The sequence below is a fragment of the Peromyscus californicus genome, unplaced genomic scaffold, assembly GCF_007827085.1.
Source record: "Peromyscus californicus insignis strain IS unplaced genomic scaffold, ASM782708v3 Scaffold_20__1_contigs__length_68692818, whole genome shotgun sequence".
NCBI lineage: Eukaryota > Metazoa > Chordata > Mammalia > Rodentia > Cricetidae > Peromyscus > Peromyscus californicus.
In genome coordinates, this window is record NW_026294503.1 from 48,423,983 (window position 1) to 48,450,776 (window position 26,794).

At 51.5% G+C, this 26,794-nt stretch overlaps 1 protein-coding gene across 2 annotated transcripts in view; it reads right to left on the reverse strand.

Moving 5' to 3' along the window:
* Scube1 (signal peptide, CUB domain and EGF like domain containing 1) overlaps positions 1-2,891 on the reverse strand; it is a 130,798-nt gene extending 127,907 nt beyond the window's left edge. For both annotated transcript variants that reach the window (XM_052748495.1, XM_052748494.1), the window contains exon 1: positions 2,705-2,891. In XM_052748495.1, coding sequence (XP_052604455.1) covers positions 2,705-2,792 — 88 coding nt within the window. In that variant the 5' untranslated portion in view covers positions 2,793-2,891. The remainder of the gene's footprint in view (positions 1-2,704) is intronic.
* Between the last annotated feature and the right edge of the window lie 23,903 nt (positions 2,892-26,794).

Sequence of the window (26,794 nt, forward strand, 5' to 3'; positions counted from 1 at the left end):
ATCACTCCAACCCTCCACACTCCTCATTTCAAAAGAGTCCTCGGAAGAACTTAAATCCAGTCCCTCTGGGTTGCAGATGAGGAAGCTAAGGCAGAATGGCATGCAAATATTGAGCAGTGGCCATCCATGGGGGTCGCAGGTGACCTGGATGTGAGATCCCATCGAGCCCCAAGGCAGTGGAACTGTGGGAAGGATTATCTCCCAGGACCCAAACCAGAGCAGAGTCCATAGATCTGCCTTTCGCCCTGCTAACCGAGGCCCCTGCCTCAGAAAGCCAATTCTCATAGCCCAGCTTCTAGACCCCAGCACCATCCAGGCTCAGAGGGCTCCAGTGCACCCCGCCTCCTGTCCCCAGTACATAAATACAGAAAGCGGCGGTCATGGTTACACGATGAACAAGGCCTTTTGTACACATGCCTGATCTCTCTCTCCCTCTCCCTGTTCCCTCATTTGCTCTGAGTTTACTCAGGGAACAGCCAGAACTTTAGGTTTAGACGGGGAATCTGAGACCAGTGATACATGCTCCAGGACTAGACCCCATCACACACAAGCTTGTCTGAGCATCAGTCTCCTTCCAGCTGGCTGTGACCACCACACAGATGGACAGGCAGAAGGACTCAGGTGAGCAGACAAGGGACTTTCAGCAGCTGCCCTGAGGACAGTCCCCCTGGGAGGCTCCAAATGTCCCCATCTCTTCATCCATCTGGCCTCACCCTAGACTTCATGGTGCCCAAGAATGTCCACTTTGAACTCACTCCCTGGCTGGACATTGTGCTCTAGCTCTGTGCCCCACCCATACCCAGACTTCTCTTCCTCACCCTAGACTCCAAGGTTCCAGCTCACCAGAGGGGAGAGAGACATTGAAAAGAAGCACAGCAGACTCTTCCCTGAACACATTTGCACATGCAAAATACAGGGACTCACATGTACACATACGTAGCATCCCTCCCAAGGCCAGCCAGTGTGCTCAAATGTGCGGTCCACCTCTACAGATGCCCAAAGGCAGTAGGTAAGAGCCCAGAGGCAGGCAGCATAATAAACCAGAGAATGCTTCCTAGGGCCAGTGGGGAGCTTGTGGGGGAGGAGCTTTCTGAGGAGCTGGCCACAGAGGGACCAGTGCTTCAAGGGCAGGACTCTAGAGAGAGTCAGACCACATAGGGTGTCTTTAAGAGACATCTTCCTACTTCCCATGGGTCGGGGCATGAGAGTGAGGGGCAGAAAGCTCCCTGGGAGTTTGAGATCCCTTCTATCTCCCACCTAGGCAGGTGGGATGGAAACATAGAAGTTTGGAAGGGGTGAGTGGGGCTGTCTGTCTTTCGAATTATAAACTTGGCCTGGGAGCAGGGGAGCCTGGCTGAGCCAGGCTGCAGACCTCTGCACAGTGCTCAAATCTCTGCACGGCACTCAAACGCAGGCTGCTCACTTCAACCCTGGTTTTCTTACTGTGAGCTCAGCTCCTGGAGTTCTACAGTTATCCGGCTTGCACAGAGGGAAAAGGAGAGAAGGCAGAGGCAGACAGACACCAGGAAGGGCAGAGAGGAAGGGAGAGACACACAGGATAGTCCTACAAAGGTGAAGGACCCCAAAACCTGGCAGGGGGAAAAATGCCCACAGACATGTCTAGTAACCCCAACAGTTTCTGGAATGGGGCATGGAAGAAAACTCTGCGCTTATGGTGAAGTAGCATGGACTAGCATAAACTCCCTGGCATTGGACCTGCTGTGGGACTCTCAGGAACAAACAGACCTCGGGAGACCCAGCTGGAGGGAGAACAAGGCAGGACCCTCCCCCCACCCTTTCCAAGGAGAACAAGGAGGAGAACACTGGAGATGTGAAGAGAGCCTGTGTGTGCAGCTCTGCCCCGGAGCCCCTACCAGGAAACTCAGATCAGGGAGGGACACCCCCACTTAGCAGCTCCTTCTGCCCTGACCTGCTGACTTCCCCTGGTGCCTATTGGCCCCTCTCTCTGATGTCTTCCACACGCAGTCCTGGTTTCTTCTGTGATTCGTGTTCCTCATCCACCTCCTTCCCTATGTCTGTCCGACTCTTCTCCCCCTCCGCTCTGACAGTCCATCTGTCCATCTCTTCCCAGACATCTCCATCCTTCCTCTTTCCTCGGTCCCCTCCCTCGGCGCCGCCCCTCCGAGTCCTCCCGTTTCTGGTGTCCATCTGTCTCCTCCTCTCCGTCCTTTGATCTGCCTTCCTCCTTCCCGCTGTCCACTGCCTCCTCGCTCCCCTCCCTTACCTCCTCTCCCCTCTTCCCTCCCGCGGCTGTCTTTCTCAGGGCTTCTTCCTGGGCCCTTTTGTCTGTTCCCTCTGCTCCTCGGCTCCTGTCCGTCTGTCCCTCCATCTCTCTACCTCCCCTCCAGTCTTAGAGCGTCCTTTCTGGCCACCTCTGGGTATCTCCTATGTGGCAGCTGCCGAACCCTCGGCCCTGGGGGAGCGCTGCTCTCGGCTCGGGGGGGTCCCCGCCGGTCTCCGTACGCATGCCGGGCCCCGCAGGCGGCCCTTGCTCTTCCTTTCTTCCTTCAGCCTCCCGCTTCCCCTCCCCGGGGCCTCAGCCCACCCCGCCCCCGCCGGCCCCGGGCGCTCCTAGAAGTTACTTTGCAAGGAGGCAGGACCCGGCGCGGGGCAGCCTCCGACGGCGCGGGGTGGCAGCCCCTAGGTCCCCGCGCGCCTCAGTCACCCGGGTCCTCGCGCTTACCTGGGAGCCCGCTGCCCCCCACCATCCGCCCGCGCGCTCCCAGAGCGAGCAGCACGCACAAGTGCCAGCGCACGGCCGCCGCGCCCATGCTCGAGGCGGGCCGCGCCGGGTGCGGGCGTGCGGGGCACGGGACGCACCGAGCGGCCGCTCAGCGAGCGCTCCTGTCTGCAGCAAGCTCCGCTACCGCTCCGGCTCCGGAGCCACCCAGCCGGCGCGCAGGACGAGCTGACAGCCGCGCGCTCATTGGCCCGTGGCCGCGGGAGGCGGAGCTCCGCGGGAGGCCGTCCAGTGGGCGTTGAGTGGCGTGGCTTGCGGGAGTCTGGGCCCGCCCCCTCTCCCGGGGCGGGCGGCAGGTGGGGGGTGGGAGCCCCGGCGAGCTGGAGTCGCGGTGCAGGATGTCACCCGGGCCGGGACTGGTCCCCAAACCGCCCTTTGCGGGCCCCGCTCTATGTCCTGGGTCCCCAAGGAACGAGGTGGCTGTTCCCCCGGTCGCGGCACCCCTCAGCCCCGCACACGACACAATCAGGGAAATAGAGGTGGAGAGAGGCCCAGAGGCACTCAGGGCTGGTGACGGCGATGCTCGGTGCACGCCGCCGATCCACAGGCATTTATTGAGCCCCTAATGGGTGCCAAGTGCTGCCTGGGCAGCCGCACACTAGCAGGCATGGAAAACTCTCGAAGATAGTTTCAGAATTTATGTACAAAAATCCAAGGAACTTTTCAGTACTGTCCCGAGGACAATGGTTTTAGAAGTGCTTGTCTTGGACAGCCAGGCATTGCCCCTGGAACCCTGTTCCGGTGGAGTGGACGCGCGATCCGGCCCGGTTGAGCAGCCTCTCTGTCCCGAGATGCTTGCTGCTCCGCCAAGCCCAGGTTCTCGGGTGACAGGCCCTGCGGGGAGCAGGGGCGGGGGGGGAGGCGGGTGTCCCTAGCGTCGCGGTCACCCTGGTCCAGAGTCTCCCCCGGCTCGGGGTCTACACCTGACCCCTCGGCCTTGAGGCCTGGCGAGCACTCAATGGCCGCTCTCTGCTCGGGAGGCAGGACGCTGAAGAAGTTCAGCAAACCCCAAGGCCCATCTCCTTGACAACCACCAATAAGAGCTCCTGTTTTCTCCTGCTCTCCAGACTTTTCTTTTTGTCCACTCTGCCTGCGCTGTGTTGCACCCAGCGGTTCCCCTTCATGCGGGCTCCCTGCCCCCAACACACAGTCTGCAGCCACCTCCAAGGCCCCAGAAGGCTAAATCCATGTCTCTCATCTCCTGCTGCCAGCCAGATTTCCCGTGGGCTTGTGGCACCGGGCTGGAGGCTGAGGCAAGGGATCCATGCCCACATTGTGCAGAAAGGATCAGGGAGGAAGTGGGGCCCTGGCTTCTATTGTGTCCGGTCTCCTACCCTACCCCTGCATGCATTTTCTTTCCCTGGTTGTTCCTGGTCGTGTAGTTTAGTTTGGGGGACCTTGCTACCATGCCTATTCTTTCAGCTGTACGGCTTTGAGATTCTCTCTCCCTCACCGTCCCCGTTCATGAGACATCAGGGCAACCAATCTATTTCTGAGAAATGTTTTCAAGGGGGCTCTGACTTCTTAGCACCATGTTTTCCCATGTGTCTTCCTCAGGGGCTCCCATCCCCACTCAGGTGTCCCCAAACACAATAGCAGCCATAAGATCTTTCTGGTTCTATCTTTCAATATTAAGGCGAGAATGGAGACTAGGGATGGTTTGGGATTCCCTACAGTTTGTAGGGACTCTTTCAATAATATGAAAATTTTATCTGCAGTGTGCCGCCTCAGTAACCTTGAAGGTCCCTCAAGTGTGGAAAGAAAAGTGACTCCCTCTAGGAGCCCATGCATGTGAGGCAGAGCCAAGGGACAGTGGAGGAGGGAAGAGGAAGAAGCTGTGTCTAATTTCCTGACCAAGGAGATGGCTTACGGGGCAAAGAAAGAAGCTCGCTTCCCAGAGCAGAAGCAAGACATGATGGAGGCTGGTGTGACTGTACTGGGGTGGGTTGGGTAGATGGGGTCGGCATCCTAACATCAGGACTCCGGCAAAGGGTGTCTCGGCACCTCTCCATACTGAGCTGAGAACGCAGAGGCCACTGGTTTGGGGAGCAGACTGGGCTACTTCATGCCCAAGCTACCCGTGTGTGCTCTGAATGTCAACCAGTGACCTGTGCCCTCCACTGAGGCCCTATCTAGACCAACCACAAGTAAGGTAAGGCTGGCAGACAGCTTACACCCTGAGCCCAATGCCACTCTGCCAGGACAGCCTTCAACCCCTCCTACGCACACTCCAGTCCCTGCCCCATAAGCTCCATGCTAGACCTCCTTCGGGCTCAGAAAATGAACACTCCCCACTCTCACCCCCAGTTTCCTCTCTGTCTCCACCCAAAATGGGATCCTGAAACCCTTGTCTGTGAATACAGTTCCCAAAGGGAGTTGAATCTAATATCATCAAGTGAATCCAAGCATGAATGAATGAATGAATGCGTGAATGAATGCATGAATGCATGCATGAATGAATGAATGGTGAGCGAGTGAGTGAACGAGTGAATGAACAAATGATCACAGAAACAGTACAAACAGCTGTGAACTTCCATTGCTCTGTTTAGGTGACTTGGCTGTGCCAAGTCCTTAAGAATGAATCCAGCTGTTGTCTCTCCCCGGAACAACACCACTTTCTGTGCCCTGTGGGGAAGCCAGGCTGGTCAGCAGAACCCCAAATCTTGAGTGCCCCGAGCAGACGACCTGAGACTTGGGGCCCTTTGGCTCCCCCTGGTGACGGTTCACTAAGGTGTTTGCCGATAAGGAGGAGAGAAGGAATTACCCAGTTCCCCTCTGCCTTCTAGGTACATCCTCTGTGATCCCACCTCACCCCTCCATGACAGGAAAGTCCTGGCCTGGGCTCAGATCACAACGTCAGCACTGACCAGTCCTATATGGTGTCCCCGTCACTGACATCCCTTCAGCTTGGGTTCCTTAGCCTGAATGGCCTCTTAGAGTTGGTGGGAGGATAAAGCCAGGCAGGCATGACACGAGACCTTTTTGAACCCCAGCCTCCTTCTCGGTAATGGAAGAGTGATGCTGGCATCTTCTGGGGAGGGGTGACCGAGACACTGAACCCGGAGTGCTCAGAATCACGGCATATGGAGGTCTTTGTGCTCTTGTTAGGGTCATTATAGTTACTCCTGCTGGTTCGAACAGTAGCAATAGCCACTGTTATAAACATCTTCCTTTGGGACTTTTTTTTAATCAGGAAGGGTTCTCTGGGCTAGTTGTGAAAGTGCTTTGGGATAAAATGTTCTCTGCAACTTTAAAATGTCATCATACAGATGTCATATCTCCATGTGGATGAGTTTCGGGGCTTTTGCCCTTTTTTCTTAAAACAAAAAAAGGAAAAGAAAAGAAAGAATAAAAAGAAAACGACCACTTCCTCCCGTGTGTGCCCCTTTGTTCTTCTATGCTGGCCTTTCTGCAGTTCCCTGTGCGATCCTGGGCCACACAGGTCCTTTCTTGGGCTGGGCTGGGTTGTCAGAGGGGGTCTCGGTCTCCAGGAGCCTGTGAGCTGGACTCTGAAATGGCCTGGAGTTGTGGTCCAGTGCCGTCTTCCCCCTCACATCTGTTGGGCATCCCTGGGTATTGGTGTGGTACATTAGTGACTCCTGTCATCTACTCCTGTGACACAGAAATTGCTGCCCTCCCCACTGGACACTTGAGAAAATGGATCTGAGGTTGCCTGTCCAGGATCACAGAGCTAGCAAATGTCAGAGGTGGGGTTTGAACCTGGGTCTGTACAGCCTGCTCATAAAACACAGAGATCAAAGGGCAGAGGGGCACAATTTCAGCCGTGGACACTATTCACTGTAAGGCTTTGGAGTTTTCTGGTTTTGTTCCAATATTGAGAAGAGTGATTTCTAGAAGGTGCCTAAATCATAGCAGTGTACATACAACCTACCTGCCTGACTTGGGTTTTACCCGGTTTTACTCTCTGCCACTTTCTTTCCCCAAACCGTTGGAATATTTGGAACCATCCCTGACACTCTCAGTGGGCAGAGGAGATAGGATGATACCGGATAGAGATGCCTAAGTGCATCAGGGGACCATCATGTCACTTTATGGGGTGGGGGCGGGGGGCACAGTGCCTGTGTGGGGCACTCATGAACCTGACTTGTGGCTGCAGGTTCATGCATGGACAGACGTGAGGACAGGAAAGTTGCAAATACAATCTGGAGACAGCCCAGCTTGGGCTCATCTGACAACTGGGGAAACTGAGACCCAGTCTCACTCAATTTACTTTTCCTTGGGCATGCCCACCCATGGCCATCTCAGAACAGCAGACTCCACTCAGGGACCACCAGTACTTCCTCAGAGCCTTGCCGCCACACACTCAAACCCACGCGTACCAGGCAAGGCTGCACCCGTGGCCTCCCCGCTCCCTCTTCTCGTCATTGGCTTTCTGGGGGTGACACTAGTTTCCAAGGCCAGACATAAGCATCCCTGACTCCCTGAGATAGCCCTGGGCCTCATTGTTCTCAATTCATGTTTCTCCATGCCATGCTGCCCCTTTTCTGAGCCACAGCTCAATCCCTCCCCCTCCCTCACTATGCTGTTCCCTGTCCCCAGCCCTGTCCCCTGAGCCCAGGCCCCACACTGGTCCTCACTGCGCCCTGCATGGCCTGGGCCAGGTGCTATGTACTTGGAGAGGCACAGCCTGACACCTTCAGGGTGTCAGACACATTGTCACCTAAGGTTCCTTTCAGGCCTTCACCCCAAGCCTCCCAGGTCAACAAGTGAGTGGCTGGGCCACTGGGCAAGCAGTTAGTCTAGTCAAAGACATCTGACTAACTTATACCGTCAGACTCTGTAAGTGGACTTATAGGCAGGGCTTCTTTCCTGAGTGGACAGGAGCTGCCCATCTCAGAGAGGAGGGATCCCCAGGCAGTGAGAAGTAGAAGATGATATGGGAGGGAAATGGGGAGTCAGGGTGAGAGGGAGAAAGGAGAGGGAGATGCAGGACAGAGGGAGGGGGGGAAATATTAGAGTCTTGGTCATATCATTTCTTCTGCTCTTAAAGAAGCTACGTTTTGTTTCTGTCACTTGTAGCCAAGACCAGCCTGCTCAGCCAGTGCTCAGAGTGGGAGACCTGTCCATAAAATGCCACCATCAGACAGCAAACACTTTCCATGTAAACCCACAAACACCCCACCAGGCAGGTAATGTCCTGTCCATCTGTAGATGTGGCTGAGGCCCTCAGAGGCCCAGTCATCCACCCTACAGCTCCTGAAGGTGCCCTGTTCTCTTTGCGGCTAGCAAGGAATAACTGTCATGGACAGCTGGAGTCTTTTTAAGAATGTTCTTACTTTTTTTTGTTCATATTTTATTTACCCAGACCCCAAATTCCATGATTTCTCCAAGTACCTTAGAGAAGTTAAAAGTGATGATGAGGTTTTGCTGGGTATTTGTGTTTGTGTGTGTGTATGTGTGTGTGTGTGTGTGCTCACATGTGTGTGTAGATAGAAGACAGCTTGTAAGAGTTGGCTCTCTCCTTCCACACTCTGGTCCCAGGGATCAGCCTCAGATACGACATCCACCACAACCTGACCAGGAGAACTTGCCAACAGGGACCATCTCACTTGAATCTCAAGGACAGTGACATTATGGGCTGTGTCTTCTCACCCATTCACTCACTGGGCTTTTGTTTCCTCTCTGGGATTCTGGTCCCAGCTCACGGACTCCACAGAATCATCAGGTAGGTAGTAACTGTCATCAATCCACTGATGCTCTGTTAGAGTGACATTCATTCAGTCATTCAACATTCAACCAAGCACCCAGTGCATGCCAGACCCTGTTCTGGGCTTAGCTTCTGCCTTGCAGGAATGCAGGGTCTTGTGGGTCATAAGAGTTAAGAAGAGAGTATCATCCTGAAGGGTGGGGCTGGATATGAAGCTGGTACTGTGCAGGGAGAAGGAGGGGGGCCTGCAGGGCAGGGAGGTGCATGCTTGAGGAAGAAGAGCAAGTGGTACCCTGTAAGGTGATCAGGAACTCAACTGGAGGCTTCAGGGCTGAGCATTTGGAGCGGAGGAGCAGATGCGAAGCCCCAGGGAGCAGAGAATCTCAGAACCCAAAGGTCCAGGGACAGAGCTCAGACTCCAAGCAGGGCTGCTCTGGCATTATTCCATGTCGGTGGGAGCCCGGCAAAGGTTTGGGCAGGAGAGTGACAGGATAGAAGGTTGTTCTAGAAGCATCCTCTGGTTTGGGTGGGGATGCTAAGATTAAGGTCAAGGCCTTTGTTTGGCTCCATTGCAATTCTCCTTTGGAAGAGTTCAGAGTCAGCCCCAAGCTACTTCTCTGGGCCTCTGGGTCAAATCCACTTGGGATCCACCCATCCAGTACCTCAGCCTCCTGGAGAACCATCAGATAGTGAGGGTTTGGGGACATCTCACAGCAGAGGCATCTGGGATTGTTTGGTCCTTGTACCCACCTTGGTACCTCTTTATTTTAACCACACAGCATTTATTAAGATTCTTTTATGGAGCTGGAGGTGTAGTTCAGTTGACAGAGTGCTTGCCTAGCCTATACCAAGCCCTAGATTTGATTCCCCAGCATCACATAAAACTGGGTGTGGAGGTACACTTAATCTTGTAATTCCAGCACTCAGGAGGTAGAAGCAGAAGGATCAAAAGTTCAAGATCATCCTGGGCTACAAAGAGAATTTGAGGCCGACCTGGTCTACACGAGACCCTGTCTCAAAACAAACAAACAAACAAATAAATAATAACAACTATATTGCCGATAGTAATAATAACAAGCTTTAACACTAGATAGGTTGGGACTCAGAAGCAAATGAAGGGGGATATTGATTTGTTCTTCCATGGACAAGGTGAAGAGCTTGGGAAGGAGCAACTTTGAGGCTCTGAGCTCTTGAACTTCGCAGTGGCCAGAGGAAAAATTCCTAGGGACTTGAGAAAACCAGCCAAGGACACCACCTGCCAGTATCCAGAGTGGGAGCGGTCAGAGGCAGAGCAGGGCTGAGGAGAGTGTAGCTTCAGCCCTTCCCCAGGGTCAGCTGTGTCAGTGGAATGACAGAGAACAAAGGCCAGCGCCACACAGTGCAGACTGGGTGGGAGAGGGGCCCGCTTGGGCCCTGTTGGTGGGAAGTGAATTGGAACAGCCTTAGGGAAAGGCTTGGACCCTTCATGGGTTCAGTGCTTGTCTAGCATGTATATACAAGGCCTAGTTTTGCCTCCTATGATAGTTTCCTACTGTTGCAAGGAAATAAACACATTTAAAATTAATAAAATACTCCCCAAGATTTTTTTATTTATCTTTTATTTTTTTCCAGAGCTGAGGGCCGAACCCAGGGCCTTGTGCTTGCTAGGCAAGCGCTCTACCACTGAGTTAAATCCCCAACCCGATTTTTTATTTTTAATTATATACATAGTTACATATATACATTTTATATATATGTGCGGGGGTGGGGGGGTGGGGGCGGGGAAGGGGGAGAATATGCACATGAGTGCAGTGTCCTCAGAGGCCAGAAGAGGGCGTAGGATTCTCTGGAGCTGGAGTTACAGGTGATTGTGAGCCTCCTGATGTGGGTTTTGGGAACGGAACTCAGGTCTCCTGGAAGAACAGCAAGTGCTCCTAACCACTGAGCCATCTCTGTCATCCTCAACCAAATAGAAACCCATTCTTCTGCCTCCCTCCCTCTGTGTGTGTCTGTGCGTGTCGTGTGTGTGTGCGTGCGTGTCTGTGTGTGGTTTCAGTGTGACACATCCAAATGTTAATAGCAGTTTCCTCCTAGAATGGGGTTTAGCAATCCTCATCAGGAACTTGACTTTGTTTTGAGTTTTATGCGTTTCCTGTGTCCCTGGAGATAGAATCTAGGGCCTTGCATGGGTTAGACAGGCACCCTACCCCTGAGTTACATGGACCCCATGGGCAAAGGACATGACTTTCCCCTGCATACCCTTGTGAGTCATGGATTATTTCAAAATTGGTTTTTGCAATTAAAGCACTTTTGAAAACCCATGAGAATGAAATTGCTTCACAGAGGTGCCTAGCACAAAGTGGGTGCTCGGAAGCGTTCGTTGTGAGCGGGGACCTGGCACCCGTGGGCCGCAGTGCCAACCCCAACTTGGACTTAAGACTGGGGTGTGTGTGTGCCTGGAATGGAAGTTTCACACTGGTCACCACATTGCTCTGGGGGATTGCTGGAAGGGCCAGAAGTCTGTTTGACTGACCAACATTTTTATTTGTGGGGAGACAGAGACAAAATAAAATAAAAAACATTTAAAGCACTGTAGCCTTCTTCTGTCCACTGGGGGGGGGGGAACCCCGGGGCTTCAGGCAGGAGGCCCTGGCGCCTGCACAATCACAGGCCCACAAAACAAACAAACGACTCTTGGGGACAGACAGGGACATTATGCAAGGCCCCCTCCTCCCTGGGGCTGTCACTCTTGAGCCAGGCGCAGACCCCCCCTTCCCTTGTATGCCAGCGAGGAGACCCTCCCCACTCCACATCCCCCCCCACCAACCTCCTCCCTCTCCCACCTCCAGCCCCTGCCAAGGACTTTTTGAAGTTGATCAATCAAACATGTTTTATTTCAGGGCCCTGTTCCTGCGAGGGGACTCTGCGCGGCCTTCATTAGTTCCACATAGTGAAAGAATGGAAGAGTTGGAGGAGGAGGGGAGAGAGACAAGGGGGGAAATTAGAGTTAGGTCTGCACACTTAAAAAAAAAAAATAAAAAAGAGGAGGGGGTGGGGTGGACGTGCGGGTTTGCTAAATAGAGCCGGCTGCATTCAGGGAAGGGTCCCACTCAATCCTCTTAGCCTGACAATGTCAGGCCAGGACCGGAGATCGGCTGTCCAGCGGCCTGGTTCCTTGGGATGGCAGGGCAATGGACTGTTTAAATTGCTACTTAGGGTTCCAGCTGTTTTACCAGGGATTTGCCCAACTTAATGGCTCTTTAAAGCTTTAAACGAGAAAATAGGTCTTCTCAGGACTCAAAGAAGAGGCTCTGGCCAGCTCAGACGGCGCCCATTGTCCCCAGCTTAAACCCTGGGCGGCCCTCACCCCTTCCCCCTCTGTGGGCGCAGACTTTGTCCAGCTCGGCGGCGGCGGCAGCGGCAAGACGATTTATCCTTTTCACATTCTGGGTCTCTGGGCCTGCATCCAGGGGACTTCCTAAGTACTTACATGAGGGGGCGGCCGGGCTGCTTTGAGCACGCCCCCACATCTTGACAAGTAAAGATGACAGTAACCACATCTCTCTAGGGAGTGCCTACTGTGTGCCAGGCCTTGAGGTTGGCACTGAAAAAATAAACGAATTTACATTTTATTCTTACCTAGGTCTACAAAGGAGGTGCTAATGATGGCCATTTTACAAATGAGGAGATTGAAGCATGGGATGAGGGGCCCACTTGGCCACCTTCACACAGAGGCACCCCTCAGGGTGACTTGCACAGGCTTGCAGGCAGGTAGCGAGCCATGGATGCTTAGGGAGTTAGCAAGCCAGGCAGGGGACTCCTGGGACAAGGGCTCTAGGTTCATTTCTCTGAATGTAAGATCTTAGAGGCTGCTGGATGGGTTTTCATGGACGCTGACAGAATGGGGCCTAAGAAGGAGAGGGGGGTCAGACACATGGGAATGTCAGCCAGAAGGTGGAAGGCTCTGACCTTAGGTGTCTTTGCCCGGCACCCCGCTTCTTGCACACAAGACATCTTTACCTGTTACAATTTAACCCCAGCACACGCAGAGGCAAGCCTTATTTTTCTGGTCATAAAAGTCATGGAAATATATCACAGACAACAGACAAAGCAAAGATCGAACCGTGAAGGAGGGGGGCTGGCCAGACGGCTCATCAGAAAAAGGCTCCGATCGGCCTGCTCAGGTTTGAGCCCCACAAAGGTGGAGGGACAGAACCGACTCCACAGAGTTGTCCCCTCCAATCTTACACACACACACACACACACACACACACACACACACACACACGAGAGAGAGAAAGAGAGAAAGTGAGAGAGAGAGAGAGAGAGAGAGAGAGAGAGAGAGAGCAGGCTATGACCGTACTCTGAGACTTACCAAGTCAGAAGGCTTTGATGGAGACTTGCAGATAGTCCAACTCTGTGGCCTTTGATTGCAAGCTCGGGTCATACATTATGGGGTGTGTTCAGAGCAGAGGCAGTTGTTGGAGATGGATGCAGGAACACTGCAGGTGAACGAGGCCAGGAGGAAAGAAAGAGCCCTCCCCGAGATATAACGTGCATGTTTAAAATCTGTTTGTGGGAAACGGAGACTGTGTGTCTGGCCAGACCACAGAAGGAGGCTGGAGCCAGAACCCTGAGCCTCAGGCATTCAGTCAAGGGGTTGAGCGGAGCTTTCCAAGGCCGTGGGGAACTAGGTTGGGGTTGGGGGCCTAGATCGGTACCCAGTGACAAGTACCTCGAACCTCAGAAGCCAGGAAAGTAGGCCTGGGCTCCAACACGCCTTGTGGCAGGAAAGCCACACACTTTCAGTGAAGGAGTTGACTTCTCAACCTTCAGCGACCTCAGCTGGGGGATGGGACCAGAGCCAGTTCTGCCCAGGTGGTGACAGGTTGGAGGTCCCGGATGTGGTTATCTTTCAGGTCACTGCCACCTGACCCCTGCACTCCAGACACTCAGAGCTTCACTCTTCTCTGTCATGTGCTAAGTAGGTGTGTGAGAAGCAGGTTTATTTCAGTCCCCTGCCTTCTTCTTCTTCCGCCCTCCCCCCACTCCCCGAAACAGGGTGTCTCTGTGTAGCCCTAGCTGTCCTGGAGCTCTCTCTGTAGACCAGGCTGGCCTCGAACTCATGGATATCCGCCTGCCTCTGCCTCCCAAGTGCTGGGATTAAATGCATAAGACACCACTGCCCGACATCAGTCCCCTGGTTTTACAGATGTGAAAACAGGGCCTGAAGAGAGGAGAGGACACACTGGGGACTTTATTGCAGGTCAGTGGCAGAACTAATATAGATTTCTTAAGTGTTAATCAATCAACTGTTTTATTCCAGGGCCTATTCCTGCTAAGGAGCTCTTCATTAGGTCTCGCTCCCCCAACTCCATCCTGCTGGTGGTGTGTGTGTGTGTGTGTGTGTGTGTGTGTGTGTGTGTGTGTGTTCCTGAGTCACTGGGGTGGAACCAGGCATGACAGACTAAGCAAGTGCTTAACCACAGGGCCACACCCCCAACTTTCCTTTGTTGTTGTTGTTTTAGGCAAAGCACAAATGTAGCCTCGAACTTGCTATGTAGCTGAGAGTGACCTTGAACTCCTGTTCTTCCTGGTTCTGCCTCCCAAGTGCTGGGATTGCAGTCGTGTGCCTGGCTTGTCTTGTCTCCACCTTTCAGAAAACACATTTGACAAAGTAATGTCATTCTTGGCTTGAGCTGTATATGAACATAGAAGTCCTCACACACAACGGTTCAGCATGACCTAGATGTTTATGAGATCTGTCAAAACTTCTAGGGTGTGGAGATGGCTAATGGGGTAGAGCGCTTTTTGTGCAAGTAGGAAGGCCTGAGTTTGGACCACCAGCATCCTACAGATGAAGCTAGGTGTGGTGGCAGGACCCTGTAATCTCAGAGTTGGGGACAGGCAGAGACAGGGGGCTCTAGGTTCAGTGAGAGACCCTATCTCAAAAATAAGGTGGAGAGCAAAGAGAAAGACATCTGACATTAGCCTCTGGCCTCTACATTCACAGATATAGTCTCTCTCTCTCTGTCTCTCTGTCTCTCTGTCTCTCTGTCTCTCTGTCTCTCTGTCTCTGTCTCTCTGTCTCTCTCTCTCTCTCTCTCTCTCTCTCTCACACACACACACACACACACACACACACACACCCACGCACAGTGTTTAGGACTGGGGCTGCAGCTCAGGCTAGAACCCCTTAACAGCAAAGGCTGGTTCATCCAGTAACACATCATTGAGAACTTTTCATATAAATCTATTCACACATGTCTGTAAAACTGTGCATGCCAGCCATTCATCCCAGCAATGCTTCTCACGAGAAATCCAGGGGGGGAAAAAGAAAGCTTAAACAGAGACCGGTTAAGTATTTTTTGTTATTTTCAAACACGGACCTACTAAATAGCTATCAAAATATGGTATAAACCAAATTATATGTTTATTAATGGTGTTTGAGACATTTCTGCAGACATTTGTGGGTTTTTTTTCTGGCTTAACAGATCTTGGACAATTCTATCTGTCTGTCAGTCAGTCTGTCTGTCTGTCCGTCCATCCATCCACCCATTCAGACTTTGTTATACAGCGCTTGGAACGGAACAAAAATCCTTGTCAATTTTGACCTATCTTTCTTTTGTTTTGTTTCTAAGTTTTCTTGTAGCTGAGGCCAGCCTTGAACTCCTGATCCTCTTGCCTCCACCTCACACGTGCCAAGATGACAGGCATAGTTCATTCCGTGGTATCATTATTATTATTATTATTATTATTACTATTATTGGTGGGTGTGATGTGTGTGTGAGTGTGTATGCCATGCATCCTTATGTGTCCAAGTCAGAGAGAAATTTTGTTAGTTGGTCCTCTGCTCACTGGGGTACAAAACTCAGTCTGTCAGGCTTGCGTGGGGCATCTGCAAGCACCTCTACCCACCCAAGCATCCTGTCAGCCCCATACGTTTTAACTGGGCTGCGTTTACAGAATCTAGGTCTTCATTTTATTTTATTATTTTTATTTTTTTTTGTCTTGTTTCTTGGCAGTGCTGGGGCTAGAAACCCTTGGGTATGCTAGGCAAACGCTCTACCACTGGGAGGCATCCTCAGCCCCGGCCCTTGGGTTTTGGAGACATGGTTTTGCTCATGTAGACCAGGCTAGCCTTGAACACACAATCTTCCTGCCTCGGCCTGCATCCCTAGAGCTGGGACCACAGGTGCACGCCACCCTGTCTGGCAGGAAGAGGTTTTAAAGTATCGAATCGGTCCCGAAGCCTCTGGAATTGCTTGGTCCATTTTAAGTCCCACAGCTCCTCATCCTCCCAGAGAGCTGCTTGGTGTTCCCATAGTGTCAGAATGGCTTCTCCAGGACTTTATTTTGAGTCAAAATGGTTGATTTTCAGGCTAAGTAGAGATGATTGTTTTCCCTAGCATTTCCCAGAGCCCTTGTTCATCATCTAGACACTGTCCCATCTCAAGCCATCTTTTCGCGTGGAAAGTCTGGTTTCCTTCCCTCTGTCAACCAAACCCTTTAATACCAGCAAGCCCATGAGCACTTAACCCTCAGCTCTTTTCCCGGACGATGCTTTTTACCCCAGTGTGGCCTCTGAGTTCTCTCTCCTGCTCAGAAAGACATTTCCAAGACTATAAATAAGTTTACCTACGTTTTCTTTGAGAACGTTTATGGTTCAATTTTTTTGTTTGTTTAAATGTTGGCTCCATCTGGAATCTATTTGGGTATAAGGGGTGAGGTAGGGATTCTGTTTTATTTTTTCCAGCTGGCTGGCTTCCAGTTATCTCGGCGCCTCGCTTTGAACAATGCACTTTCCTCTCCGATAGGAAGCACCCGCCCCCTCCCATTTCCATGCTGATTCTGCAGCGCGCTCCCACCAGCCTCTGCCTGGCCCAAGCCGGCTCCTTTTCCAGCGCTTTCAAAGAGGCTGCACCTTCCCATTCCCAGCGGCTGAACATCTGGCAAAGCCAGCCAGCGCGCCTTCATTACTTCTGTGTCTCCTTAGCGTTTTCCCCTGCCTGGTCCCTCGTGTTTATTTTTCCAGATGAAATTTGGTATCATTTTGTCAAGTTCCAAAAAATAAAAGAAAATAAAAGCCTTGTTGGTTTAAGGCTTCCCTTTCCAGGCAGGCTGTGGAGGTTAACTGGCTGCCCTCGGTCTGGTTGTCAATCTCTCCTCCCATCCCCCACCCTTGTTAGTTTTGTCTGTGACACAGAGAGGCCCTGTTTTCATACATCCAGATCCATTCCACCTCCCTTAAAGAAAAAAAAGAGTATCCTCGCTGGCTTTAAAGCTCTGCTTGCTTTTCACATAAAGTTTTGCTAATCTTCCTGGGGTTTGTTTTATGAATCATCTTTGTTCAGCATGCGTGGTAGGTGGGAAGAATGCATTCAAACTGATCTCTTTTTCCTCTCTCTCTCTCTCTCTCTCTCTCTCTCTCTCTCTCTCCATTTATTTATTTATCCCGGGGGAAGTGCATGCCACAGCTCACAAGTGGAGGTCAGAGGACAGGTTGTGGGAATCCGTTCTCTCGCTCTGCCATGTGGGCCACAGGATTTGAACTCAGGGTGTCAGACTTGGCGGCAAGCACCTTTACCCACTGAGCCCTCTCTCTGGCCCTTGGATTGATTTTTTTTTTTTTTTTAATTTGCAGCTCCATTCTCAATCTTTGTCCCATGCTGACAACTGTGTCTTCTTTCAAGTTCTTTTCTGTCCAGCTGATGCCTTCTCTGCTGTTTCAAGGGAGACATTGTCACACCTCCCTCAACACCCGAGAGTTCCGATTGCTCCTGTTTCCCAAAATATTCTTTGGATTTATCACCCTTTTATTTCCTTAAACAGGCATGACTCACGTGAAGAAGGTGGGAAATGCCTGCTTGGGCTGGGACAGTCAGGATGGCATGCCCCCATTAGCCCAGCTGTGAGAGAACAAGGAGGCCCTTAGGAGTCAAATCCCCATTAGGAGAACTAAACCCCTTCCAAGGTGACTTTGGTGGCTGAGACTGACCTGGAGAGGGAGAAGGGGCGGAGGTGTATACTGTATCCCTTAAACTTCTATCTTAGACATCTGTTCTGGGGACTGTCACCTGTGACTCCTTAGGGACCGGGCTGCCATCCTCATCTGTGAATAAGAGCAGGGAGAATTAGGGGTGAGGGCCAGGGAGACCCCTTTAGCTTGGAGAGAGGTGACATCGTGTGGTTGAAGATGGAAAGAAGGGCCCTGTATCCTGAGTACGGGTTCTACATTGTCTGTGACTTCAGACGTGGGGGTGTCTCTTGAGGGCCACATGTCAGTGGCTGGTCGTTAGCACCTTCTCTCAGACCGCTGGGGCCTGGGCCGAAGGGCCACAGGGCAACCTTGAGGGGGTGCTGCTCTGAGACTGACTGTCCTTGACAGGGATGACAAATATGACTAGGCAGATAGGTGCAGATGGTGTCAACGGGAAATGTCACTTCCCTGTGAGGCCACAGGGCCAGGATGTGCTTTTCAGGTCAAAGGTCAAGTGTCAAGGTGGGGACAAGAAGGTGGGTCCCCTTATGTCAGGCTACACGCTGGTTTGAAACTTAGCCTCAGGGCAGAAAAATTGTTTTTGTTTTTGTTTTTTTTTCCCTTTATTTTTGGCTTTTATTTTAGTCAACCGAATGCAGGCAAATTTTGTCAGGAAACACTGCGGTTGCCGGGTGTGATGGCACATGTCTTTCCTCCCAGCACGGTGGAGGCAGAGCCAGGTGGATGGATCTCTGAATTAAAGGCCAGCCTGGTCTACCTAGAGAATTCCAGGATAGCTGGAGCTACATAGTGAGACCCTGTGTCAAAAAAAAAAACAAAATAAAAACACTGCAGTTACCTGCCCATCCCCTCCCACTGCTTCTGGACTATTGAATAATGTTGTTGTTTTGTTTTGTTTTGTTTTGTTTTTTTTGTTTTTCGAGACAGGGTTTCTCTGTGTAGCTTTGTGCTTTTCCTGGATCTCGCGCTGTAGACCAGGCTGGCTTCGAACTCACAGAGATCCGCCTGCCTCTGTCTCCCGAGTGCTGGGATTAAAGGTGTGCGCCACCACCGCCCGGCTGTTTTGGTTTTAATAAAAAAAAAAAAAAATCGTTTTACTTTCTATACATGGGTATTTTGCCTGCTGGTATGTCTGTGCACCGTGTGTGTGTGTGTGTGTGTGTGTGTGTGTGTGTGTGTGTGTGTGTGTGTGCCTGGTGCCCAAGGAGGCCAGAAGTGGATCCTAGATCACCTGGGACTGGAGTTACAGATAGTTGCAAGCCACCAAGTGGGTGCCGGGAATCAAACCCAGGTCCTGTGGAAGAGCGGTCAGTGTTTTATCGATAACCACCTTTCTTGTCTGGCGTATTGCTTGACTTTTTTTTTTCTCATCTTGGGGTGGATTTTGCTGGTCTCTCTCCTCAGACCTCTCCACACAGTCTCCCATTTCCCTGGCTCATGGGCATAGAGTCTGGAGCTGTGTGCCTGGCTTCCAGTCTCCCTCGGTCGCTGTATGCTCCTGGACAAATCCCTTCAACATTTCAGGTGACAGTCATCGACACAGGTTTGTTGGCTGGAGATTTTGCTTTGTTTTTTTGTTTTTTGAGACAACGTTTCTCTGTGTAGTTTTGGTGCCTGTCCTGGGTCTCGCTCTGTAGACCAGGCTGGCCTCGAACTCACAGAGATCCTCCTGGTTCTGCCTCCCGAGTGCTGAGATTAAAGACGTGCGCCACCACTGCCCGGTGGCTGTAGCTTTTGTGTGTGTGTTTGTTTTGACACAAAAGCTAGGTTTTACTGTGTAGCCCAGGCTGGCCTTGAACTCATGGCAATTCTCCTGCCTCCGAGGGTCTCCCAAATCCTGGGATTACAGGCCTGAGTCACTGTGGCCAGCCTTGGGCTGTATCCTTAAATAAAGTATAGGCATCAAACAGTAAAGTGAAGTCCCCTGCTGTCGTTGTTAGCCCCACATACGGCAGGCCCTCTTCCCAGGTACTATTTTTTGTTGTAATCCATGGCCAAAGGTGCTGCAACCCATACTAGGGACTCTATAACCCACACCGAGAGTGCCGTATCCATGGCCACAGGCTCTGTAACCCATGGTTAAGGGTGCTGAACCCATGGCCAAAGACTGTACTATGACCCAGAGTGCTGTGCCCAGAGCCAAGGGCTCCATCATCTGTGCCTTAATGAAGCTCTCCCAGAGCAAGGGTGGGCTCCCTAAGGAACCTCCCAGCCTCTTTTTCTTTAGGAACACAAGACAGCTGCCTAGCACTGCTCCTGTGTGCAAAATTTCAAAAAGTGAGGAGCCCAAACCCCCCACCAAATCTGTGAAAAATGTGACCCCGAGTGGACGGTGGACAGGGTGTGTGAGAGCTGACACAGGAAGACAGTGTCCCTTCATGGGGCGTGTCTGGTAACTCAAGTGCTTTCTTTTCCTTTGGAGATGGTACCCAAGGTGGTAGGGATGCTCAGTGTTGACTGTGGTCCATCCATCCCAGAATGTGACTCTTACTTTCTCACTGGGCCTATGTCTGAGAAAGACCCTCAGAGACCTGCAGGAGAGTCGATTTGGAGATCCATGTCAGCAGGTGTTCCAGCCCCCACATCTGGAATCCGTGATGAGTGAGGACCCTGCCTGTGTCTCCCAAGCTCTCACCCATGGAAAGGACTCCTCACTCTGGTCTCATACCGGTTGGTAGCCAGGCTTGGCCGCATTATCATTGCAGACACTATTCAGTAAGCTATTTTCTAATGATCGTTTGTTCTGGTGCACGGCTCTCCTCCCGTGCCTGCGGATTTCCTGTTATCTGTTCACAGGGACAGTCACTGCTTGGTCTGTCCCCAAATACGAAGTGTCCAAGGTGAGCTTGTCAAGGAGCCCAGAACCTGGGTGGATTCAGGATTCACCAAGGCGATGTTCAGAAAGCCCTTCCCCGCAGGCTGCTGAGCCTCCCTGCACAAGCTCTCCTATTTTTCTCTGGATGGTAAAACCAGAGTCAATACTCCAGGATATGGTGGGATGGGGTTCTGGGGTTCTCAGCACCCACCCATCCACTCACTTGTCCAGAGGTCCCTCTGCCTCACCACCTTCTGGGTACAGACCCAGGCTGCTGCCCCCAGAGGTTGGGGTTGGAGTTGGATGCTACATTTCTAACTATTTCTGGATCAGGGATCAGTTAACTCACTGTGTGTGTGTGTGTGTGTGTGTGTGTGTGTGTGTGTGTGCGCGCGCGCGCAAGTGTGCATTCATTTGTGTGGGGAACCTGTGGTTGTTGCTGGGTGTCTCCTCTGATCACTCCTCACCTTAGTCTTTGAGAGTCTTCCTGAACCTAGAGCTCACTGATTGGGCCAGGCTGGCCGGCCAGTGCATCCTCGGGATCTTCCTGCCTCTGCCTCCCCTACGGCTGGTGCTGGTGTTTTGTTTCGTCTTTGAGACAGAGTTTCTCTGCATAGCCTTGGCTCTCCTGGGACTTGCTTTGTAGACCAGGCAGGTCTTGAACTCAGAGATCTACCTGCTTCTGCTGAGATTAAAGATGCGTGCCACGATGCCTGGCTTTTTTAGAGACATAAAAACTACATGGGCTGGAGAGATGGATCAGAGGTTAAGAGCACCGACTGCTCTTCCAAAGGTCTTGAGTTCGATTCCCAGCAACCACATGGTGGCTCACAACCATCTGTAATGAGACTTGGTGCCCTCTTCTGGCCTGCAGGGAATGCTGTTTACATAATAAATAAATCTTTAAAAAAAAAAAAAACTACAAGTGCTAGGCGTTCAGATTTAGGTCCTTGTGCTCATGTGACAAGCACTGTGTTGACTGAGCCACCTCCCCAGCCTGCAGAGACCATTAAAAAAAAATGGCCTTAATCCCGTCTCTTTCTCAGATTTGATGTCTTCTACACCCTCCTTGCTGTTATCATTGTCGTCACCACCATCCCCCTCATCACCATCACCATGACACCATCCCTAGCACCATCATCACACTCATCACCATTATCGCCATCACCACCATCATCGCCATCTCTGCCATCACCGTCACTACCAATACCATCAACCACCACCACTATCCTCACTCACCATCACCCTTACCTCTACCGTCACCATCATCACCATCACTATGATCACCATCCCCACCCATCATCTTTTGAGCCTCGGTACAACATCCATTGCCCTCTGTTGTACCAAGTAGCCGGGAAGCATTCGGAACTTGCTTGGCACTCTGGTTCTGTAAGGAGGCATAGATAACATTTACTCCATAGGGGGGCTGACTCCTGAGGTTTGACCTCATCTTTGCTGGCTACAGGAGTGGAGCCCAGGTCAGGTGGCTTGCCCAACCCCACACTACTTTTTCAGGTTTCTACCTCCAGAGGCCTCAGAGCCTGCTGAGCCTCCAAGGTCCTTCACAGGCTCTCAGCACAGTGCGTGAAGCCGCGCGCTCAGGGCTGGAGGCCACCTTATTCCCCCGAGCCAGTGTGTTTCTTTCCCAGCTCGCCTTCTCCCCGATTTCACATCCCAGGCCATCTTAGGTGTTTTTGTGAGTGGAAACACGCTTTCCCTAGGCTGGCAGCTCAGCTGTAGACTTTTAGACACTGTTTGGCTTGGCGCAGCTTCCAAGCGCTCCCCTCCGCCACTGTTGCTCTAGATTTCTTTCTGCCAGAACCGGGATCAGAAATAACTCAGCTGTGAAAAAAACTTCGAAGCTCTCGGGCAGTGCTTGAGGAAGACGAATTGCTGTTGGGTTATTTTCCCCTCTGAGTCAGAAGTGTGACGGTAGGCGGGAGGGAGCTGGAGGGAGGGCTTCAAAGACCCAGGGATATTTAGGGAGCAGGACGGAGGGCTCCATTTTAGGAAAAATGAGGGCTGAGGTGTTGGCGCCCACCATACAATCCGGTTTCCTCTCTCCCAGTCCTTCGGATTCCGGCCTCTAATACCCACCAGCCCAAGTTTGGTTGGTGTGAGACAGGCTTACATTGTTCCATTTCAGTGTTATGAGATTGAAGCTTTTAAAATTCAACTTCATTTTGTTTCGTTTTTTGGCAGGGCTGTAGCTGGAACCCTGCCCCCCCCCCCCCCCATGTGCTAGGCAAGAGTTCTGCCACTGAACCACACACACACACACACACACACACACACACACACACACACACACCCTACCCTTTTGATTCTGAAACAGGGCCCGTCTAAGCTTGTAGTTAGTTTTCCTGCCTCAGCCTCCAGAGTGGCTGAGGTTATAGCTTATGCCATTAGGCCTGGAAAAAGAAATCCCTCTCTTTCTTTTTATTTATATACTTTATGTAAATGGGTGCTTTGTCTGTACCCCAGAATGTATGTTTGCACCCCAGAAGAGGGCCTCAGATCCCATTATAGACTGCTGTGGGCTACCATGTGAGTGTAGGGAAATTGAACTCAGGACCTTTAGAAGAGCAGCCAGTATCCTCTCTGAGTCATTTCTCCAGCCCTTTTTCGATCTGTCTGTCTGTCTGTCTTTCATTAAACAGGTCCATTTGGAAACTTCCTGTGACTATATCCTGGTTAAATGTGGTCCTCAGCACAGAAGGAAAACCATGATTGACCTTGAGCAAAGGGCACATATCATATACAAATGCCCTCCTGTCCCCTAGCAGTTGGGGGGACACTGGAGATAGGCCTAGGGCCCTGGTTGTAACTTGACGTTCTCTTTTGGGTTGGGAGTTCCAACTGGCTTGAATTATCATTGCCTCTTCAGTCTATGTGCCGTTTTCAGGTACCTTCACAGCCATGCTGGGGTGAGAACACTGAGGTCCCCTTCCTCCTGGTCCTGGGGAGTTCACGCAAAGGGAACACAACTCCCGCAGAATCAGTAACAACCACAGATACAGTATGTCACTGCGCGTGGGAAGGGGATGTAAGAGGAGATCCCTTCAAAGCGAGAGCCCACCGGGCCAGTGCCCCTCAGAGGCTGATGGCCATTCAGAGTGGGAGTCTGCCATGCCAATGCCCCTCAGAGGCCCATGTCCAGAGTGTTGGGAAGAATGAAAAAGAAACTTCACCTCGCAGAAGGGCAGAGAGTGAAAACCTGCTTGTCCTGCCCTCATCATGGGGTCGAAGGGGTCGTAGCCCTCCTCATAATCACCATCACTAGCTGCTTCTCACTTGACCTTACTTTAAAGTCATAGCTCCACCACCCCTGCTTACTTACCAGAAGGAGCCTGAGTCAGCATGTCAGAGACGCTTGCATGTCCATTGCTGCAGCTCTAGCCTCGCCAGCTAACCCGGAGGCAACGCAGGAGCAGATGCAGGGAATTGCAGTGTGAATACAGGGGGATTGCATTCAGCCATGAAGAAATATGGAGTTACGCCATTTGCAAGAAAGTGGACCGAACCGGAGAGAATCCTATTAAGAAAATTAAAAAAGACTTAGAAAGTCAAATACAGCTTTTATCTCATTTGCAGAATTTAGATTCTGTAAAGAGACATGAAACGCGTGCGCGTGCTCGCACGCGCGCGCGCACACGCATGCACACACACACACACAAGCTACAGTGTCGCCTGACAGCATGTCCTTGAGGCAGCTTCCAAAGACAGCAGCTCAGGGTAGGAGAATGGCAAAGTCTCAGAACAGAAGGGAAGAGCCTTGGAAACGGGCTGCAGTACGGGTGAGTCCTCACAGCCTTGAGGTCTGACACGGTCACATTGGGACTACAAACAAATGAAACACCATGATTCCTGTGTTTTTTTCCAAGAAAGAAAGAGCAATCTCTAAGAACCAAGCTGGGACTAAGAGACTGTACAGAGCAGTCATCTTTGAAAAAGAAACAGCTGGCCGGAGGCAGAGGCGGGCAGATCTCTGAGTTCGAGGTCGGCCTGGTCTACATGGAGAGCTCCAGGACAGCCAGGGATACAAAGAAAAAAAAAGAAAAGAACCAGCTGGGAAGCCACCGAGCTCGGAATCGGAAACTCAAAGACAGATCAGCACAGTAGACGGGGCTGCGGAGAAGACTGGCGACAGACTCTTCTGGAGTTATCCAGAAGAGTGGAGTGGGAGGGGTCTAATGAACCTCTGCTTAGAGATCTAGAAAGCCATGGCAGACAGGGTTCCAGGCGGCAGAGAATAGCTGATGGGTGATACCAAGCCCCAGACCCAAGAGGTCAGTGATGCCTCAGTGAGGTCAATAAAGGAAGATTCACAGATGGATATGGGAAGTCAGACTGCAGCCATCGGAGGAAAAGAGACAGGGTTAAATGCACCAGAGAAAACAAGGACCGCTTTGGGAGGGCGCGTACTATCATCAACAGAAGGCAGGATGCACTGGCATTTTATTTGTTGTGGGGAGGGGATAGGAAAGGGCCTCCCTCTGTAGCCTCGGCTTTGAAGCAGTGAGCCTCCTGCTTCTGCGTCCCCAGTGCTGGTACCAAGGGCAGCTGCTTGTACTTTTGGGGTGCTGAGAAGCAGTGATTGACAGCGTGGAGCTCCACTCTAGTCTCCCAGAAGGAAGATGAGATGCGCTGCATTCAGACAAAGGAGCGCCGTCAAGGGCTCCGTGAATGGGCCCTTGTCATGCATGCATGAGGGCCGGAGTTCATGCTCCAGAACTCAGGTAAAAATGCCAGGTGTGGTGGCGCGTGTCTATAATCCCAGTGTTGAGGGGGCTGAGGCAGGCAGACCCTCAGAGTTCACCAGCCAGCCAGCCAGCCAGCCAGCCAGCCTCACCTACTTGAATCTATCTCAAAAAGCAAGGCGGATGGGATCTGAGGAATGACCACCTGAAGTGTCCTCAGACCTCCACATGCATATACATGCAGGCACCCACCCCATGTGTACACACACACACACACACACACACACACACACACACACACACCCCGTGAGATGCCTGCCACCAGAATAACCTCACCAAAGGAAGCCCTCCACACAATGTACTCGAGACAGAATCAAAATTATTCTGGAGAAAAGACCAGCTATATAAAAAGGAGCAGCGGGCACAGACATTGGCAAATATTTGGGGAGGAAATACATAAGTGTGGGCTGTACGACTCCGCAATAATGACTCCTAATTTATGGTGGAGAGAGACAGGCCAGCACTAAAATACTGGATGGTACCATATAATTTGGAAGAGGATGCTGAAAATTAAAGCTTTCAAATGCTTTCTGTTATTGAGGAGGAGGGCAAACAGACTGGGCAAGCTTAGATGCTGTTAGGTGCTATGCTAACATTCTTTCAGCAAGCACAAAAATTAGCCCTGGGCTGCAAGATGGCTCAGGCAGTAGAGGTACTGGCTGCCAAGCCCGACTACCCAGTGTCAAACCCGGGAGGCCACAGTGGAAAGAACCGATTCCAAACATTGTCCTCTGACCTCCACACACCCACCATGGCACATGTGAGCACACACTAATAGAATAAAAAGAAATGTGAGACTGGAGAGTAATTAAGTAAACTCTGAAAGCTAAAAGGACCAAGCTCTTCTTAAAAGACAATTTATTGGATTGAATTTTGAAAACACCTAGAGTACAAAGACCTACGTTTGATGACACAAGCATCTAATCTTGGCTACCCAGGAGGCTGAAGCAGGAGGATTGTGAGTTTGTGGCCAGCCTGGGCTACATAGTGAGCTCACCTATCTAAAACCAACCAACCAAACAAACAACTAGGTCATACTGGGTTCACAAGAGATGTGCCTTAAATACAAGCACCACCTAGAAGTGTTGAAAGTCCACATGTAAAAGCTACAGGCGAGATCATTGAGGCTGGGGTGAATGTGGTCTTAGCATCCAAAAGGTCCTGGGATAAGTCCTCAGAAACAACAGAGACAGATGAGCAGGAAGGGAAGGAGGGGCTGGGGTGATGACTCTTTTAGTAAACAGCTTGCCTTGCAAGCACACGGACTTGGGTCCCACCCACAGACCCTTGTATAAAAAAGTCTAAGTGTGGTAGTGCATCCTGCTTGGAATCCCAGCACTGGGGAGCTGGACATAGACCCTGGGGCTCACTGGCCTGTCAGTGCTACCTGGTTGGTGAGCTCGAGGCCCCCGAGAGTCACTGTTTCAAAAACAAGGTGGGTGGTACCTGAGGAACAACACCTGAGATTATCCTGTGATATGTACACACACACACACACACACACCACACACATACAGAGGGAGAGGAAAGGGAGAGAGAGGAGATGGAGAGGGGAGAGAGACAAGAAAGGAAAAGAAAAATTATAGTAGATAAGAGTCAACCAAAAAATAGCATGTGTAGCTGTGTTAATAGGTGGAGAGGTAAGGCCTGGGCCTTGGCACTGTGATAGAGTATCTGCCTGGCACACACAGGCACTGAGTCCTAGCCTCAGCACCAAAAAATAGTGTGTGTGTGTGTGTGTGTGTGTGTGTGTGTGTGCACCCATGTGTGCTTGAGTGTGCATGCATTCATCTGTGTATGCACACATGTG